General features: G+C 49.3%; 2 protein-coding genes across 2 annotated transcripts; one reads left to right on the top strand and one right to left on the bottom strand.

Annotated features, from left to right (window-relative positions):
- The first annotated feature begins 222 nt into the window (after positions 1–222).
- On the top strand, positions 223–12,554 carry LOC120679927 (aldehyde dehydrogenase family 7 member A1-like). The gene is made up of 14 exons (XM_039961589.1): positions 223–559; positions 677–763; positions 1,248–1,379; positions 1,802–1,874; positions 2,295–2,317; positions 2,406–2,469; positions 2,806–2,851; positions 3,430–3,610; positions 3,913–4,089; positions 4,172–4,336; positions 4,531–4,671; positions 4,784–4,881; positions 5,309–5,458; positions 12,171–12,554. Exons 1-14 carry the CDS (start codon positions 422–424, stop codon positions 12,223–12,225), a joined length of 1,530 nt encoding a protein of 509 aa, XP_039817523.1. The 5' UTR covers positions 223–421; the 3' UTR covers positions 12,226–12,554.
- Positions 12,555–12,799: 245 nt separating this feature from the next.
- On the bottom strand, positions 12,800–17,056 carry LOC120679917. Its single transcript, XM_039961584.1, has 10 exons — positions 16,504–17,056; positions 16,306–16,397; positions 16,108–16,210; positions 15,759–16,021; positions 15,387–15,518; positions 15,172–15,288; positions 14,408–14,554; positions 13,525–13,742; positions 13,293–13,446; positions 12,800–13,165 (listed from the first exon to the last, which is right to left on the bottom strand). Exons 1-10 carry the CDS (start codon positions 16,691–16,693, stop codon positions 12,947–12,949), a joined length of 1,635 nt encoding a protein of 544 aa, XP_039817518.1. The 5' UTR covers positions 16,694–17,056; the 3' UTR covers positions 12,800–12,946.
- Positions 17,057–20,729: the final 3,673 nt, after the last annotated feature.

The following is a 20,729-nucleotide window of genomic DNA, read 5'->3' as shown; positions in this document are numbered from 1 at the left end:
GGAAATGTCATCTCACAATTCCAAGAAATGCGGGCAAAATCTATACCTGCTCCTAGCACCTTTCGTGCGTGCAGCGTCAATGCCACGTCGCGGACGTCCAATACGAAGCTGCTAATTTAACAAACCAGAGTTTCTTTTCACCAAACAAAGCCCACGCTTTCGGTTTCGTAGTTTCGTCTCGTGAACAAACAGACCAGCCGTACCGCGCCACCCACCCACTCCGCCACACTTCCTTCCCTCCGCGCCCACCTCTCCTTCGGCGCCTTCCCTTCCCGGGCGGAGCAGTTCCCACTCCCCACTCCACCTCCTTCTACAACTACACCCCCGCCCTCACCGTCCGCTCCCCCACTCCCCTCCGTCGCGCTTCCCGACCCCCCCTCGCGTCGTACGGAGCTCCCCGTCCAGACGGAACGCCGACGCCATGGGGGCCTTCGCGAAGGAGGAGCACCAGTTCCTCGCCGAGCTCGGCCTCGCGCCGCGCAACCCGGGATCCTTCGCCTGCGGGGCCTGGGGCGGCTCGGGCGCCGTAGTCACCACCGCCAGCCCGACCAACAACCAGGTGAGCCCCCGCCCGCCCCGATCCGCTTGGTTTTCGGCGATTTTCGCGTTTGTCTGTTTTTTTTGGGGTGGATTTTGAGGGTGTTTAGCGCGTATCTGCGGTGGTTTTGCGCACCAGGTTATCGCGGAGGTTGTGGAGGCGTCCGTGAACGACTACGAGGAGGGCATGCGCGCCTGCTTCGGTGCCGCCAAGACATGGATGGCGGTGAGTTTCACTGTCTCAATTTTTTTCTTGCAACGCTCGGATGGTGAAGTGCTTGCATGTGTGGTTGCTAGTTGCTACTGGCTGTGAAATTTAATTCCGTGGAAATGAAAATGTTCCCCTCCCGTTTAATGCGAATTTGGATTTGCTTCGTAAACCTGGAATATTTGGTCATTTTTGGGTTTTAGTTTCCAGGGAAGTTTGAGTTCCTATTCGTGATAATATGAGGTTGTTTGGGTTCTCGATTTGATTTGATTCAGGAACACGAAACTCTGGTATGCAGTCAGCACTTGTGGACTAGATTTGCACTGGAATTTAGAGGCAATGCAGCTCTGCGTTTATCAGATTTTGAAATGTTTACATGTCTAGAAAGTTGGCGACACTATGTGGACTGCAAAAAAAAAAAAAGAGTCCGGTTCGTCAAGTTTTTTGATGCCTAGATTTGACTCCTATCTATGTGCTCATATTGACCTGCCAATGTGTCCAGATTCCAGCTCCGAAGCGGGGAGAGATTGTTCGGCAAATTGGTGACGCGCTGAGAGCAAAGCTCCATCACCTTGGCAGGCTTGTGTCACTTGAGATGGGGAAAATTCTTCCGGAAGGGATCGGGGAGGTTCAGGTATGATCATGGTTGCTTGTTGTGCGTTTATTGCAGTCTTTTCACATTATCCTTTTGCGCTCTGGATAAGTAGCTAAGTATTATCATCGAGTTCAGAGCACATATGTGTGTTTTTGTTTTAGAATGCTAATGTACTTCTCAACATGAATACTGCATTATCATTTATATGGTGCTTTTACCATTTCCTTATCTGCTATAACTGCAACTCAGCCTAAAGCCCACCATTCTCATATGCGCATCAGTATTGAATAGGCAGTTGGTATTGTCTTTATCTCTAAAGTAATCTTGTTTGTGCCACCAAACATATGCGTAAGATGTTAACCTTTAGTGAAGATAGCTGAATGATTAAATGAGTTCAAATGAAATCTGGTTTTGGTTCCTTTGTATGTGCATGATGGCATTGGTGTGTCCTCTTTTTGTAGGAAATCATCGACATGTGTGATTATGCTGTGGGGCTAAGTCGCCAATTAAATGGGTCCATTATACCATCTGAACGTAAGGCCTTTTTTCCTTTTGTTATATCTTGTTCTGGATTGCCAGTTGAAAACGACATCATCTGCAATGAAGCTGCATATTTGAATATCTTGATCATGTTGGTTGCAACTTGCAACTGATTCTGATAATATACAACTATTTAGGAGCCAGGAGAGATCTTGTTTCTAGAAATGCTAAATCATATATTTCAGTACTTTTGATGGTCAAGCTTTCTAGGTTTGTTTTATCAAACATGCTTAGTTGAAATCGGCCAAGATGTTGCATTTTTTTAAAAAAAATATTAGAGTTGCTAATCTGTAGCAGCTTCGTTCATGTTAAATTCTTTCCTTATCGTACTTCTGTGATGTACTATTAACTCAGTCATTCCAGCTTTCCTTATTGGGAGGTGATAGCTAACATGCCGCTTTTCTTTTTTTGCAGGTCCAAACCATATGATGATGGAGGTAGTGTTCTTTTACGAGTTTCTCATGTGGTGTATTCACTCTTAGATATCAGGATGTAGCATGCTAATGACTATGCTTATCTGAATAGGTGTGGAATCCTCTTGGAGTTGTTGGTGTTATAACAGCATTTAATTTCCCTTGCGCTGTGCTTGGTAACTCTCTGATTGCTCATATGGTGCATTACATTTCTAGAATATCTAATATCTATGCAATGAAAATCAACATGCTGCATCACTTCTCCATGTAGTTTGTATTTTCAGATTGTATAGGAATGTACCAAAAAACAATAGGCAATTTGGCAGTTGATGGTGTAACCTGGTATTACTGCACCCATAGGATACTTTTAAATATAACTTTCATGATTTTGCTATCCAATTTACCTACTTATTCTGCTGGCATACACAATGCATGATATGTTGCCAACCTCTACCATATAGTTGTGTCTTAACAGACATGAATACTTCAATAGTCTCTCTTGTGTCATGTAGGTTGGAATGCTTGCATTGCTCTGGTCTGTGGAAATTGTGTTGTCTGGTAAGAATGGTTTGCTCTTCTGATAAAAAGGGTAGTGCTGTTATATATGTGTACAAAAAATCATACCGTACCATTCAATGAAATTTTGAGTCAGCCTTCCTGATGATTCATCTATTACTCTTTGTCCCTACTTATGAAAGTTTACCGGCCCTGCCTTTATAACAGAGTAACTTTCTTTGTCTTGTATGCCTGAAACAATTTTATGGCATGTTACCTTGTATGAAATGTTTGGGTTGTGACGTCCTAGCCATATGGAGTTCAAGCAATATAGCTCTCAGGAAGAACTGCTTAGGCAGCATGTTCTGCAACTTGTGACCTTCTAGGGTTTTAGTAACATAAAAAGGTTTTTGTTTCAGACCTGGTTGGATGAAAATATGATGATTTTAGCTCAAAAATCAGCAATTCTAAGTTCCATCTTCAATCTTGGTTCTCAGATCGGAAAACAATGTACATCTTATAGAAAAAAAATTCCTAAGTGAATATTGTCCGTTCAACAGACTACCTTTAAGTGGTGACAAACTCGTTCAGTACCACTGGTAGGGCACTTTCCTTGTGTAATGTTATTGTGATTATTTCAGGAAAGGTGCCCCGACTACTCCACTGATCACTATTGCAATGACTAAAATAGTGGCTAGTGTATTGGAGAAGAACAACTTGCCAGGCGCAATTTTCACAGCTTTTTGTGGGGGCACTGAAATTGGCCAAGCAATAGCTCTTGACACTAGGATACCTTTGGTTTCGTTCACTGGAAGTACAAGGGTATTAAACTTCCGCATACTTCTCTACTATTTTGTTCTGTTGTTGTGTAGATTGTGTAGCAACCATGAGATTGATCTTTTTTATTTTTTTTGCTGGATCTACTTTTCTTGCATGAATAGCAACCATGAGATTGCATGATTAAGATCCATTCTGCTGTTGATCTCTATGCATTTTCTCTATTTTTATTCTTGATTTGATGTTTGGCGTGCTCTTGTGGAAGTGTTGTGGATCCTCTTCCTTGTGGGAAGTGCTTGAACTGTGCTGATCTGTTTAAAATATGCAACACTGGTTTCCCAATGCAGGCTGGTCTAATGGTTCAGCAACAAGTTAATGCAAGATTTGGTAAATGCCTTCTCGAACTTAGCGGGAACAATGCCATAATTGTTATGGATGATGCAGATATTCAGCTAGCTGTGCGTTCTGTGTTGTTTGCTGCTGTTGGCACAGCAGGACAACGATGCACAACATGCCGTAGGCTGGTACGTTTTTTTAAAAAAATTATTTTGTATGTATTGTGGTTTGTATTCAGTTTTCCTAATTATCTTTATCCTTCTATTACAGATTCTTCATGAAAGCATATATCAGACTTTTCTTGATCAACTTGCTGAGGTATATAAACAAGTCTGGATTGGGGATCCATTGGAGAAAGGAACCTTATTGGGACCACTGCACACTCCTGCTTCAAAAGAGAACTTTTTGAAAGGTGTCCAGACCATCAAATCTCAGGTAAAGCTTTAAATTGATGTTAGGTTTCTCGGTTAAGCAACCTGGTTCCTACAATTATTTTGACCTCCATTACAATCTCACTCTATAAATAGCTGTTGCCATAAAGTAATTCTGAGTTTACTGGTAACAAGATGGTGTATTACTTTATACAAGTCATGAAGTTCTAACAATCTAATTTGATCTGTTCGATTCAGGGAGGGAAAATCCTTTTTGGAGGATCCGCAATCGAATCAGAAGGGAACTTCGTACAGCCAACGATTGTGGAAATTTCAGCTTCTGCACCAGTTGTGAAAGAAGAACTCTTTGGCCCAGTCCTTTATGTGATGAAATTCCAGGTACCATATAGTCCAATACTATGTTTTTGTATTAGTTTTATCTGTTTAATTTCCTGCCATTGTGAACTACTGTATCTGATCATCATCATAATCCATGATACATTTCATACAGACCTTGAAGGAAGCAATTGAAATCAATAACTCTGTTCCTCAAGGATTGAGCAGCTCTATATTTACAAAGAAGCCAGAAATTATTTTTAAGTGGCTTGGGTAAGTTTCTGCTCAACAACCCAGAAAGTTTAATTGCATTTTAGATGAAAGGATGTCTCTGTCTTCATAGAAAGCAAATGAGCGTTGCATTGCTCATCTGTTGTCAGCATGATATCCTAGTTTTTGCTTAATTGAAGGGTAGTTACTTTGGTTTACAAGGTATACCTTGAGAAAATTTGGTTTACTATTTACCTTCTTGTTGTTGGTAGCTGTGCACAATGTACTAATGTGCCAATTCAATTTTCTAGTACAAAATTCATGTTTACTAAAAATTCAATATCATATATTCAGTCTGATATACTAGAAAAGCTCTACTGGATTTCCCATACATGGTCAAGCATTTAACCAAACTCTGCCACAAAGCGAATCATATATAATGCATTATTGCCAATTCGACCGTCTCATTGTTACTTCTCTTATTATACAGGCCCCATGGTAGTGACTGTGGTATAGTGAATGTGAACATACCTACTAATGGTGCCGAAATCGGTGGAGCATTTGGTGGAGAAAAAGCAACCGGTGGTGGACGAGAAGCAGGAAGTGATTCCTGGAAGCAGTACATGAGGAGGGCGACTTGGTAAGAGTATACACATTTTGGCTGTGGTTGAATTTGAAATGGTACAACTGCAGATAATGATCCTTAGACCCTGTTTGGATCCATGGACTAAAACTTTTGGCATAAAGTTTAGTCCATTTGGTGATCCAAACAGGTTAAATTGTAGACTAAAGTTTAGTTCCACCCCAACTTTTAATCCATTACTCCTCAAAACCCACCTAATTTGGACTAGATCAATCTGCGAACTGCGAAAAGACCAAACTGCTCCTCACTATGTGCATGTAGTCACAGTAACAGTATAATCCAAGGGTAAAAAAGATATTTCTACGTGTCCTCCCTAAAGTAAGTCTATGGATCCAAACAGGCATGGACTAAAGTTTAGTTACCTAAAGTTTAGTCCTAGGTGATCCAAACAGGGTCTTAATGTGGAGTGTTGAGAGAATAATTGCTATATTCCTCCAACCCTAGATGGGTGGGTATATATAGAACCTATACATCGGCCTCTAGATGGGCCTCTATACACATGGGCTCAATATACTCCAACACCCCCCCGCAGTCTGAACTACCGGCGCAGCGGTGTTCAAGACTGGACAACAAGAAAGCTAACACCCCCCGCAGTCTGAACAACCGACGCAGCGGTATTCAAGACTGGACAAGATGAGAGTACAAAGGGCAAATACCCCCCGTAGCCACAACTAGCCACCGGCTACGTTGAGGCTGGATCGAAACTCCGAGAAGGTCGAGGAGGGCAGGCCCTTGGTGAAGATGTCAGCAAACTGGGAGGTAGTCGGGACATGGAGTACCCGAACATCGCCGATGGCGACTCTGTCGCGCACGAAGTGTAGGTCGATCTCCACGTGCTTCGTCCGCTGATGCTGGACGGGGTTGGTGGAGAGATACACGGCGCTGACGTTGTCGCAGTAGACGAGCGTACTCTTGGCGAGCGGGCTGTGGAGCTCCGCCAAGAGCTGTCGTAGCCAAGACGCCTCCGCCACGCCGTTAGCGACAGCCCGGTACTCCGCCTCGGCACTGGAGCGGGAGACAACCGGCTGCCGCTTGGACGACCAGGAGACCAGGTTGCCGCCCAGGAAGACGGCGTAGCCGGAGGTGGAGCGACGAGTGTCCGGGCAGCCAGCCCAGTCAGCGTCGGTGTAGACCACCAGCTCAGCAGAGGACGAGCGGTGAAGTACTAGGCCGAGGTCCACAGTGCCACGGACGTACTGGAGGAGACGCTTCAGTGCAGCAAGGTGTGACTCCCGGGGATCATGCATGTGGAGACAGACCTGCTGAACAGCGTAGGTGAGGTCCGGCCTGGTGAAGGTGAGGTACTGCAAAGCGCCGGCCAGATCCGGTAGGCAGTAGGATCAGCCACCGGATCACCCAGATCAGCAGACAGCTTCGCCTGAGTGTCGACTGGAGTGGAGCAGGGCTTGCAATCAGTCATCCCAGCCCGCTCCAGAATATTGAGGGCGTACTGCCGCTGGTGAAGGAGAAGACCAGACGGGCGAGGCTCAACAGTGACGCCCAAGAAGTGGTGGAGCTGACCGAGATCCTTCATAGCGAACTCCTGTTGCAGAGAGGAGATAACACTCTGAAGCAACTGCTGACTGGAAGCTGTGAGCACAATGTCATCGACATATAGCAGCAAATATGCCATCTCATCCCCACGGCGGTAGATGAAGAGACGTGTCAGACTTGGCCTCGGTGAACCCCAGTGTCAGCAAGAACGTGGCGAACCGAGAGTACCAAGCCCGTGGAGCCTGCTTCAGTCCATAGAGAGACTTGTTGAGCCGGCAGACCATATCCGGACGACTCGAGTTCACAAATCCCGCAGGCTGAGAGCAGTAAACAGTCTCTGACAGGGTGCCGTGAAGAAACGCATTCTTCACGTCCAGCTGGTGCACAGGCCAAGTGCGCGAGAGCGCAAGAGAGGACCGTGCGCACCGTAGCGGGCTTAACGACCGGGCTGAAGGTCTCATCATAGTCCACACTAGGCCGCTGAGTGAACCCCCGGAGAACCCAGCGAGCCTTGTAGCGCTCCAGTGTGCCGTCAACCCGACGCTTATGCGTCCAGATCCACTTGCCAGTCACCACATTGCAACCAGACGGACGCGGCACGAGGTTCCACGTCTGGTTGGCAAGAAGAGCCGCGTACTCCTCTTCCATCGTGCGACGCCAGTGAGGATCCGCCAAGGCGTCGCGGACAGAGGAGGGCACCGGAGAGACCCGCGGCTCTCCCTCGGTGGCCGAGAGAGTCGCGGCCTGGGACGCCATCCGTCGAGTCACCATGGGATGGATATGCCGAGGATCCCGATGGATGACCGGCGGGTGGTACACCTCCGGCTCAGCTCGAGAGGGAGCCGGAGGAGGCGGCGGCGGAGACGGCTCCGGTGTCGGCGTCGCAGGAGCCTCTGGAGCAGGAGGCGGCACCGGTGTCGACGCCGAACGACGCCGGTACACCTGCACCGGCTCAGCGTACCGCTCAGGTGCAGGGGAAGGCACCGGGGCCGCGCGTGGCGCAGCGGGAGACACCAGGTCCGTGTGCGGCACGACCGGAGGTCCGGGGGCCGCGCGTGGCGCGACCGCGGGCACCGGGGCCGGGATCACCGGAAGCGGTGCCGGTGCACCGGGAAAACCTGCAGGAAAAGGACAGACATGTAACGGTGGCTGAACCACCGGGTCAGTCGGAAACAGAGACGTCAGCTCGGGATCAGAAGAAGGTGTGGAGGAGGTGGAGTAGGGGAAATCCGACTCGTCGAAGACGACGTGTCGGGAGATCAGAACACGGCGAGAGGTGAGGTCAAAGCATCGGTACCCCTTGTGGTCAGGGGAGTACCCGAGGAACACAACGAGTCGAGTGGGGCGCCAACTTGTGAGAAGCGGTGGCGGAGGTGTTAGGGTAACACGCACACCCGAAGACCCGAAGGTGGTTGTAGCGAGGAGGGGTACCGAAAAGAGTGTGGTGTGGAGTGGGAGCAGGAGAAGCAGTGGACGGAAGGCGGTTGAGCAGGTAGGTGGCGGTGTGGAGGCTCTCAGCCCAGAAGCGCGGGGGGAGAGAAGCCTGGATCAGTAGGGTGCGCACGACGTTGTTCGTCGTGCGAATCATCCGCTCAGCCTTGCCGTTCTGAGGAGAGGTATATGGACAAGACATACGCAGCTGAACACCCCGAGACAGGAAGAAAGACCGGGAGGTGGAGTTATCGAACTCCCGCCCGTTGTCACACTGGACGGTCTTAACGGTGAGACCGAACTGAGTGGACACCCAGGCAAAGAAGTGGAGGAGGGTGGGGAAGGTCTCAGACTTGGCGCGCAAGGGGAAAGTCCAAAAGTAATGAGAGAAATCATCAACAATGACCAGATAATATCTATAGCCAGACATGCTGAGTACAGGAGATGTCCACAGGTCACAGTGAATGAGATCAAAAGCATGCGCAGCATGCGAAGAAGAAAAAGAAAACGGAAGTCTAACATGACGACCTAACTGGCACGCATGACAGAGGTGCTCAGCAGGAGCCCTAGTACATGGAACATCGGTACTACGGCGGAGCTGAGCCAAAACGTCGCGGCCGGGGTGGCCAAGCCGGCGGTGCCAGGTGGTGGAAGAAGGCGTCACGGCAAAAGCAGAAGACGAAGAAGCCGAAGGTGAGGCAGCGGAAGCAGGAAGCCGAAGAGTGTAAAGGGGCCCCGGGCTGTCACATCGGAGGAGCGGACGCCGGGAAGCCGAATCCTTCACAGTAAGACCAGAGGAGTCAAATTCGATAGAACAGGAGTTGTCAGCAGTAAACTGGCGAATAGAAAGAAGGTTGTGAACCATTTAAGGAGCAATAAGAACATTGGGAAGATGAGGAGCAGAACCCACGGCGGTGACAGGAAGGCAAGACCCATCATCAACCATGATAGAAGGACAAGAGGGGTGTGGGGGTCGGACAGAAGAGAGGATACCAGCATCGGGAGTGGTGTGGAACGAGGTGCCCGAGTCGGCGATCCACTCGGTGCTGGTCGGCGGCGTCAGTCCCATGGTGCTGAAGGACTGCGCCAGAGCGGTCTGGTCCCACACCCCCCAGGCCAGGTCGGCTGCTGGCTGGGCTGAGCGGGCACGGTCCAGGGCGGCGCGAAGAGTGGAGCAGCGCCAGTGAACATGGCCGCCGGCAGGAGCTGAGGACGGGCCCCCCTCCCGGACCCTGGAACGGCCACATCGAGATGCGCCCTGACCATGGGTTGCTGAAGGATGGCCAGGGCGTACCTCCAGCGGCAGGGGTAGGAGCGGGAGCCGGAGCCGGTGTTGGCACGCCCCAACGGCCCCCACCCGTACCGGTGCTACCAGAAGCAGGGCCACCAGTGCCACCACCACCACCCCGTCGCCGGCGACGTCCACGACCCCCCCTTCTCCGGTCTGCCCGGCGGGAGCAGCACCAAGGAGTGAGGTGGCAGGAGCAGCGGAGGAGGCCGGTGGAGTAGCAACGAGCGCGGCGGGGTTGGGCGAGGACGATCCGGGCGCGAGACCCCTGGTGATTTCCTCGAGGGCGAGATCGTCCCGGACCTGCAGGAAGGTGGGGAAAGGCCTTTGACGGGCGATCCAGCCCTTCAGGTGGTCGTAGGTGCTGCTCAGGCCCCGCAGGACATTGAGCACCAAGACCCGATCGGACACTGGATCCCCGAGGTCGTGAAGAGGTCCCCCTGCTCGAAGGTGCGGATGGTGGCGTCGAGCTGGAGGGCGCGGTACTCGGCGTTGCCGAGGAACTGGCCCTCGAGCGCCACCCAGTCCTGCCGCGCGGTGCCGCCGTGGACCCTGACGAGGTCCTGAAGATCTAGGGAGATGGTCCCGAAGATCCAGGACATGGCGACGCTGTCAAGGCGCAGCCACGCCATGTCCCGCGCCACGATCGGCAAGTCGACGAGGACGTGGTCGCCGAGGGCGTAGCGACGGAGGGCGAGCAGAACCTGGTCCCGCCAGCGGTCGTAGGAGGACGCGGGGTCGAGGAGGACGGAGACCAGGGCCCTGATGTTCTGGACCCCGGCGGCCTGGAGGTGGAGCTGGGCGACCATGGGGTCGGTCGGGTCGTACCGGGCTCCAGATCCAGCGGGCGGGGCAAGGCGGGAAGAAGAGGCGCCTGGGTCGGGGTCGACGGGCAGCTGGCCGGAGGAGGCGCGGAGGAAACACTCCACCTCGGCGACCCGGAGAGCGGAGGCATCGGCCGCGGCGCGCTCGCGCTCCCAGGCGAGGGCAGCCACGCGGACACGCTCCTGGGCCGCCGAAGCCTCCGACTTGGCGGCTAGGAGGGCCGCGGCATCAGGTGCGGCGTCGGCGGCGGGCTGCTTGTCCGCGGCGATGGCGGCGCGGTGGGCAGCAGCAGAGGCGGGATCGGCGGCCGCGTCCTCTGGAGCAGCCCCCGCGGCGTGCAGGAGCCGGGCTGCGGCCTGCAGGACCGCCGGATCGGCGCCCGCGGCCTGCAGCAGTTGTGCTGCAGTCCGCAGGGCGGCCAAATCGGCACCTGCGGCTGCAGTGGCGTCCTCCACGGGCTGCACCACCACGGGAGGCGGCTCCAGGGCGTGCTGCAGAGGCTGGGCCGGCTGCAGGGGGCCGCCAGGGGCTGCTCCCGCGACTGGGCCCGCGCCAGGAGCCAGAAGGGCGGCGTCCAGGGCTCCGGCGGCGGCGGCGTCCGCGTCCTGCCCAAGAACGGCGGCAAGGGCCACCGCCGGGGCTGCAGCGGCGGGTCCAGGTCCCGCGGTGCCCGCCCGCAGCCCAGGGAGGGCGGATCCCGCCGCGCCCGGGGCCCCTCGGGTCGGGCCCAGGCGGCGACGGCGGGCTGCAGGGGCCCCGCGCCGACAGCGCCAGCCGGAGCAGAGGCGGCGGGCTGCAGAGAGGCGGCGGGGCGGACTAGAGGCCAGGCCGCGGCGGCAGCCCACGCAGAGGCAGCGCCCGACGCAGGGGAGGAGGAGGCGGAGGGAAGAGGAGGGGAGGAGGGGGGGGGCGGCGGCCAGCCATGGCGCCGGCAGCGGCTGCTGCGGCAGGGAGAAGAGAGAAAACCTAGGCTATTGATACCATGTTGAGAGAATAATTGCTCTATTCCTCCAACCCTAGATGGGTGGGTATATATAGAACATATACATGGGCCTCTAGATGGGCCTCTATACACATGAGCTCAATATACTCCAACATGGAGGATATATGATCGTTGCAAAATAGATCATAGCTTAACGTTAGATGATGCATGCATCACCTGATTCCAAGATTGTACAGCAGGTAGCGCAATGTTGGTTGTTTAGATGTCATAGGTTATACTCTACTATCTTCTGCCAGGCTAGTTAACTTGTTGATAGTCTGGACCGCTGGAGGCACAGACCTGGTCTACAGTATCCAGCCTGGTTGTTTCTTGTCTGGGTCCAGCCCTTAATATAATTTTGACCTTGTGCACTTTGCCAACTGCCATATATCTTGCTGGATAATGTTCTTAGCACGTGATGAAAGAGTGAATATGCAAAAAGAGTACTGCACGAGTTACAAGCACCCTTTTTTCAGATTGCCCTACTCATTTGTGGATGGGTATGCATAAATCAAAATATCCTCTTTTGCATCTTAATATGTTCTAGAAGATAATTACCGCAAGGTTGTAAGTTTTCAGTCTTAAGGATAATTTTCAGGTCAAAATACCTTTTTTTAAGTACGTTCAAGATTCTTTATGTGCTAGTTCTGGCTTTTTTTGCTTTACTAACTCATTCTACACATTTATAGTACAATCAACTATGGAAGCGAACTACCTCTAGCACAGGGAATCAATTTTGGTTAATCCGGCAGGAGGGGCGCGCATGAATCTTGGCGTTTTCTGCAGACGTGGATGTCACATGGGAGAACTGATGCTACCGTGTTAAGATCTCTGCATAGACAAAAAAAAGTGTCTATCTGCTTCAGTTGCCAAACCTAAATTGGAGGACAGCAGTAGTAGTATGTGTACATATAATAATAAGATGTTGCTCGTGGTATGATTAACCGCTGGTGCTCCTAGCCTACAAATAAACTGGAATTTCGGCATCACTTCTAGAAGAGAAAAAAAAAAGATGAATGTAACCTTCCAAAATTGGACCATTTAAAATAACACATTCTCATTCAGGCTCGTTAGCATACAGTGTATGCAGTACAACTTTTCAGACTTTCCATCCAAAATTGAGGTAGAGTATTGTTTGTTTCGAATAACAATCACCATCCAGAATTGAGGTAGAGTATTGTTCGTTTCGAATAACAATCACAACGTTGCGTGCAAACCTGAGTGCGTTAAGATTCTGCAAACTTAAAAGATTTTGAGTCTCCGCTTCAGATAGAGGGAGGGAGTACTGCAGCAAGTTTGCGCCTTAAAGATCCAACAAAACTATTTCAAATAAACTATGGATTTATTTCCCGCATATTTTCTTTCAGCAAACATAGTACATCCTTTCTCACTATATATACATTCTTTTTTTTCTTTTTGAAAGCAACAGATAAGTTTCGCCAAATGGCACCTGAGGGTGGTGCATTCATGCCCTAATCACAAGCTCATATACATTGCTATTATTCTCCCTGTTGAGGCGCTTTAGTGCCTCAAAACTTCTTCTGCTTCCTAAGAAGTCTATTCTTTTAAAAGCTACAACTCCTTTCTCTGCTGATTCAGCACTTGAATATAAAGATCGAAGTCGATCAGCATGCCGAGAATCTGTATGCAAGGCCATCTCTACCTCATCGGTCGACATGTTCTCCTACAAAAGAGATAATTTTCATGCTTTAAATGTTTTAGAAGATAAAAGGAACTCATCCAGACTGATATGTGTATACCCTTGCGTGCGTATTGTGGTGGGACAGTACTTAAGCCAAGAAACTAGATACCTGGTAGAAGTTGTAGATGTGATCCAGCACTTGTATACGTGTAAAACCACCATTGTTATAGAACGTCTTTGAGGAAGGTCCAAGCTCTCCAAACCGATCAATAGGGAAGAGTATGGTAAGAAAGTGATTCTTGAAGATCAACTCACTTCGCTCACTGAAAGAACAAAAGAAAGCAAATTAGAATGGCAGTTCGGAAGAGGTTTGACCAACCTAATTTCCAATGATTGATCACCTTTCTTTCAGTGGGCGGGAAAAAATATCAGTTGGTTGATCTGGATCCCTCACATCACCGTTTGCATCAAAATAAGTGGTGCTTTGCTGCTCATTGGCATCATCAGACCATGAAGAATCCGTATAAATAGACGCGGATGAAGTTGGCTCAGAGATTGTCCAGCAAATCGAATCCAAAAGTGTAGTTGGTGTGATCGGATGAATTGGCACCTCACATGACTGGCTTGAAACCAAATTTTAGTCAGTCTCATTTGAGGAAATGAAATCATAAATTGACCAAAATAAATTGTGCTGCATTTTATCATAGAATCAGGGAATGCGCAACACACCATGCAGAGAACTGTGTTCACTGCATCCTACAATATTTTCGAGCCCCAGCCTCTGCACATTTGTGTGGGTAAGGCTTGGGGCTTAAAAACAACCCTTCCCCAGATCCCGCACAGTGCGGGAAAGCCTATGGCACTGGGCACGCCCTTTTTTTTATAAATCAACTTCACTTTAACAGTCATACTGACCACTGACGGAGTAACCACTAAAGAACTAGACACCTGTGAATGGCCAGCTCAGCTAATACCAGCTGGCCTGCTTGGGCAGCTGGTGTGAATACCCCGCATTCAGATTAATGCCAATGCACAATCGAAAAATGACCCCACATGCAGATTAATGCCAATGCACAATGGAAAAATGACCCCACATGCAGATTAATGAAAAAAAAAAGACAAACAAGGACTAATTAGGCATGAATACAAGTCATCGCCTCATGATTCAAATGACTAAACACATATCGAAGACTTTAAAGTGTTCTGATTTTGTCTTATTCATTTATAAGGTTTGGGCCCATGCACATGCCAGCAAAATCTGCAACTTCTTAAAGTAACTTTAACCTGCATACGACGAGCACGGCGGTCTCGAACTTCTTTCTTTGCAACTTCAACAAATTTTTGCTTCTCTTGATGGATCTCATCAATCTCCTCTTGTGTCGATGGACGTCCACTGGAGTTCATAGAAGGAACACTCCCAGGTTTTCTATTCTAAAAGAACAGAAGATCTAATGTCACTTCATTGGTAATCAAGCAATAGCAACTTCCTGCCAGCAAAAAACAGAGCCTACAATTCCAAATACTAAGGATTGTGCAAACATAGGATATTCAATACATCATTTCTAATCATTCGAGGTTGTGCACAATCTTCTTAAGACAAAAATCAGGGGGACGTCTCTCCCCCTGGTCAAGTTTTTTTTGATCATTTGGAATTATAAGACATTTTGATGTTTGTTCATCATGCAAAATGAGAAAAAAGACGATCCATTACTGCCCTTCTACATGGACCACAATATACCGCTGTATCTTGTCCTTTTCTCACTAAACACATTGCAGAAGGGTAGCTGCCCGTTATCAAATATGCTCTACTCTGTACTCCACCTTATCCATTATGAAGATAGGTAAGGTAGGGCTTGCTCACGTAATATGCTAGATATCAATTCAGTATTTCTCATATCCATCCAAAAAGAAGGGAAATATACAAAAACTAAATGAAAATTCCTTGTTGGTCATGTCTTTTACTAGGTGATCAAAGCACAGAAAGTTTTTTTTTTGGACGATTGGCTCAAGTAAGAGCACAACTGTACAATAGAGTAACACTAACATACCTCTCCAGATGTCCGGACATTTTGCAGAACAATGGCAACATGCCTGGCTAGGTCCGAAGACAAATGGACAAGACGTTGCAAGTTTTTTTCCTTCACTGTTTTCAAGATCCAAAGTGGCTGATAAATTGCAAGGGTGATGCGTTAAGACAAAGCTATCACCTCTGGTAATTAGCACCTACGAAACAAATGCAAGGATAGTATGTAGCATTGCTTACAGTTACAATGTTGTCCGAGTGGCCTACATATCTCTTGATAGAAGCATCCTCACACACAACATAAGTGGCAGGACAACCAATAAACCAGTGTCCCAGCAACTTTGCACCTTCTCTTGTAGCAGCATCAGATATCTGCAGTGACTTGGGATTCAGTAATCTTTGTGGACTAAAGAAATTCAGAGAGAGCTCATTTCATCATTGGAGTTGATTAGAAATTCTGTCATCATGAAGTATTAATGGTTTCTTCAACCGAAAAGATGCAGCAATTCCACCAAAAGAAACAACAGAATTTTCTCTTTTGTTACAGTTCGGTGGTTTCTGGTAATACAGAAACCATCACGAAAGCAGGGAAAGAAGTTAGTCGGACAATACCTTTTTCTTCATCTCACCAGATATCCCATGGTCGATGTAGATTGTGTCATTCATAAAAACCAGCTCAGCATTGCCACTTTCTTTCCTAGGAGCCTGAGTTGGATGCTTCCCGGTCATATCTGAGCTAGCCTTGTCTTGAAAAAACACTGGTGGAAGGCAAGACTTCTCATCGACAGGAACTCCAATAAAGCGGTTGAACTCCCCGAGTGGCAAACCATTCTCCCCGATATTCTTGATAGCATACAAGGATTCATCCAGCCTCACTTCAGCCAAAACACCACCGGTTAAAATTAGTAGCAATTTTAGCCAGACGTCAAGATCAGGGGACGATCATGAAGCTTGTGCTTACTGTTTCTCCGCACACAATCAACGAACCAACCCAGCGTTACAACGAATAGCCCGTTCCTCGGACCATGCTTCAGTGCATGCTCGAACTTGCGCCCAGCAAGGTTGTGCTGCGTCTGTTAAGGAACCACTGCAACCTGAATTGGGGTAGGGGAAACAAATACTACTAGTAAATGGACTGCATAGTTTGTGCAAAGGATATCTGCACCACGAGGTGCGTGCACTTGGGGTGCAGGCTCCCGCTGTACTCGCCCCCCAGCCGCTCTGCCGCCTCCTTCACCTGAGCCCTGGCCTCTGCAACCAAAGCAACCAACCGAGAGCACCAAAAACCATCTCAAACAGGCAAACCTTTCCCAACCGTCTTCACCGGCAAAACCACAGGCAATTAAGGCGCGCGCACCTTTGGACAGCCCGGTGACGCAGATGACGAGGCCCGAGAAGGGGCCATCGGCGGCGGCGGCGGCCCCGCCGCGCGAGGCGGTGGAGGAGGCGACGGACGCGGCAGAGGAGGGGTTGTGGTGGTGCATCCCGGGGAGCACCAGCCGCGCGCACCCCCTGCTGGCGACCACCTCCACCCCGCTACGCGACATCGCTGGTGGTGCGGCCGCGGCTGCTGCGTCGGGAGGAGGCGGCGGCGGCACCCGCGCCACGCATGTGCGGCGAAAACTATTAAAAGGCGGGCGGGGTTCCGTGAGGTGGGGGGGAGGGCCTCGAGGAGGGGTCGGAGTCGGATCCGGTGGCGCTTTCCTAGGGGTGGGGGAAGGGGGAGTTAATGGCGGCGATCGGGGGCGGAGGTTGTTTCCTTCCCCTTCTCCTCCGGCCGGGGAAAGGGGCGGGGACCTCGAGGGCGGAGGTGGATGCCGGGATGACGATGGCGGAGGAGGAGGCGGCGGCGGCAATCTAGCTACACCTACACGGCGGGCAAGGTGACCGTTGGGAGAATGGCCCTCCCTCCGTCACCCTTTTTCTTAATGTTTTTCTTGGCTGCTGGAGGCTGGGAGTAGCAGCGGCAGATGGGACGGGTTCTTTTTCCCCGACCGGTTGACCCAAACCGCCGGACCTTTGACTAGTTACCGGTAGAAACCGGTCAAATTCAAATTTGAATTCAAAAAACTCAGTTCAACTGGTTCGTACCGGTATACCGACCGGTTAGACCGGTTTACCGGCCGGTTTGACCGGTTTGAATTCAAATTCAAATTTAAAATCGCATGCGTAACCGGTATACCGGCCGGTTTGACCGGTTTACCAAGTGGGACTTAATGGGCCGTCTCATTTTTTTCCTTTTCTTTTTTTTAACTTTAAATGTCCGAAAAGTATGTTAAACGAACGAATTTTTGAAAAAATTTGGCACCATTAGATTCATCGCACCTTGAAGTATTTTTAGGAATTTTTCATTTTTTGAATTCAAATTTGAATTTTGAATTTGGACCGGTTTGGTACCGGCCCAAACCCAAACCGGACCGGTTGCCACCGGTTAGGTGAACCCTGGATGGGACAGCGGCGGAGACGAATGTTTATCTGGGCATTAGGTGTGGACAGGACAGCAGCGGCTTGCATTATGTGGCGATGATGTGAAGTGATGGCGATAGTAGGTGCGCAAATCTGCGGTAGTTTACTGGAGAGAGTGTTTTGTGTTAAGAGTGGTTGATGTTAGCGGTGGCTCTTGATGTTGCATCTGCAAGCGGGCAAGGTTGATGTAGATTTTTTTTTTGAATATTGATTTTTGCAAGTGTGTCTATCTCACAAGATATTTGAGATGATTATAGGAAGAAGGAAAATAAGGTGTATAGGCATGGTTGATGTAGATTTTTTTTTTGGAATATTGATTTTTGCTAGTGTCTCTTTCTCACAAGATATTTGAGATGATTATAGGAAGAAGAAGAAGAAGAAGAAGAAGAAGAAGAAGGAACATAAGGCGTATCAACATCATCGACGGCTTGGCATTTATATTAATAAACGTATCTTATTTCTTAAGCAATTGAATCTGATGTTGAGCATAGTTGACATTATTGTACCACAAGTTATCAAGAAAATGGCATGATAGTGAACTCAACACGTTGGAAATAGGATGGCATTAGAGATTAGAAGAGGACGGGGTGTAAATGCTTTCCCCACTGGACTACATAAAGAAACATCCTATATCCATATAAAAGAGAAAAAAATCGTACTACTACTAAGTTCTACTTCATAGGGAAGGTAGAGAAATCCATTTGCACTCATTTTTACATAAGAAGTAAGGATTGGTCGTGCTGGAGTATTTCACTAGTGTGAGGACGCGTAAATTAGGAGCAGCAATAAATTTTGGCTTTAATCCATCCTTCCCTTTGCCACCGGACACAATCACGCAACCACCACCCCACGGTGCGCAGGGCCTCAGCAGGGGCAGCCTCCAACTGCCCACTTTTGGCGCGCTTTTTTGTGCCACTGCGCGCTGAAGACGCGGCCCGGATCACATGCGCGGTTGCGCCCGTCATCATGGCCATCCGAGAAGATCAGGAGAAGAATCCTCCTCCCCATACTCCGCACAGCGCGAGCGGTCGGGAGAAGGTCCTCGTTCTCTTGCCCGCCGAGAAAGGCTGCGGCGGCCTGCGGTTGACTAGAAAGCGGCGCCGAGCCGGCGAGCCGGAACCCCAAACCCAACCCCGGTCCCCAACCCCTCCTTCCGTTCTCCGCCCGGTGTGGCATGGTCCTGGTCCCCGGGATCGAATGTGCAGGGCGAGCCATTGGTGGGTGGGTGGGTGGATGGGGTTGCTCCGTTGCTGCTGTCCGTTGATCGGATCGTCGGGTGGGGGCCGTGGGGTGGAGTGGAGTCGCTGGAGGGCGAGGGCGCGTGAACGAATTTTGGGGTGGTCGCTGCTGTTCCTCGCGTCAGGGTCGATTGCAGAAGGATGGTTTTAGATCTCCGGTTCCCAAGGAGGCGAGGAGCTATACCCTTTTCACAGCGAGCTGCACGGCACGGTGAGGTCTTCGAGACGAGAATTCCCGTTCCGTCAGGGGCGGAGGGGTTCTGTTCCGCAGCGACTAGGGGAAGGGGAGTGCAGGGACTAGGGAGAGCCCGTCGATTCTTTCGACGGGGGAAGGCGAGGGCAGAGGCTTCCAGGGACTAAAAAAAAGTCCACGAGACTTTTTAGTATTTAGAAGTATTAAATAAATATTAATTATAAAATTAACTACAGAACTCTGAGGCTAAACTGCGAGACAAATCTAATAAGGTATCCTAATCCATGATTAGCGAATGGTTACTGTAGCATCACTGTAGCAAATTATGCATTAATTAGGCTCATTAGATTCGTCTCACGAAAAAGCACTCAGCTGTCAAAAAATATTTATAAACAAATTTTATTTAATACTATAAAATAGTAAGATTCTTTTAGATGTGATAGTGACTTCTGAAAAAAAAATTGGTTCCAAAACACCCCTGAAGCAGGCAGGCAGGCAGGCAGATGATGTCCTTTCCTTTGGCTCTCGCTTTCGCGGGCGCCTTGACGGCCGCCTTCGGTGTCGTGCCGAGGAGAGTCCAGCCGCGGGTGGCGGCTCGGCAGAGGCAGGCCGCGAGGGCAATGATTAGCGCGGCAGGGGGTGGCACGGGTCTCCACCTTCGATCGCGATCCCTCCGTTGATGGCATGCGAAATGGGCTGGTTAAAAGAAAAAAAAAGAGCATCGGCTTGAGGTATAGCCCATGCCATTTGGTCTGGTTGTGATAAGGGATAGTGTGGTTTGGTGCAGTTTCATTTGACGTGTCTAAAAAAATGGTTTGGTGTGGATTTAATTTGGGTTACAGTCCATTAGCGGCTTGAGGTATAGCCCATGCCATGCATCCGGACAACTTCACGCCGTCGTGGAGCGTCACTGACGCAGGCACTAGACGTGTGCTGCCCGGTCAATCCGTATCCAGTCACCTGGTAAAATTTCTCAGACGTTGGTAAATTTCCTTTCGAGATTATGACGCAGTGTGAAACTGTGAATTTCTTCAAAAAAAAAAATGACGCACTGTGTGTGTGTGTGTGTTATGCTTAGCACAAAAGAAATTTGGTTGGATTCTTTGCAGGACTTTGCTGCGTCACGGCGCAACGTCGGCCTGCTGTTGATCCGGCCCGTTCGTTCGTGGAACGGCCCACTGGCCTCGGCCCTCGGAGGAGCCGAGGGAAGGCGGCGACAGAGAGTCGCTCGGCCTACTGGCAGTTAAACCATCATATAAGTCTTAATAACTATTTTTTATTTCAAAATAAAATTTTTTGTTCTCGAACAAATTTTTTATATTGCTAGAATAATTAAAAAATTATTTCAGAACAAAACAAATTTGACTATAGGCCAGTTTAGGCCCAACAACATAAAATTTGTAGTGGGTGATAGGTCTACTGGGGTTCACCCGCGTGACCCCAGCAGCACCCGCGACAGGGGTAAATATTAGGAGTCGCTTGGGCTACTGGTAGTTAAACCATCGCACAAGGCCAATAACTACTTTTTGTTCCGGAATAAAAAAAATTGTTCCGTAACAAATTGTTTGTATTGCTATAACAATTAAAAAGTTGTTTCGAAACAAATTGTTTTAGAATAAATTTAATTATGGACTAATTTGTTAGACCAATTTAGACCTAACAATATAAAATATACAGTAGATGACA

This window comes from Panicum virgatum, chromosome 2K, assembly GCF_016808335.1.
Source record: "Panicum virgatum strain AP13 chromosome 2K, P.virgatum_v5, whole genome shotgun sequence".
Taxonomy (NCBI): domain Eukaryota; kingdom Viridiplantae; phylum Streptophyta; class Magnoliopsida; order Poales; family Poaceae; genus Panicum; species Panicum virgatum.
This window is presented reverse-complemented; position numbering and strand designations above follow the sequence as displayed.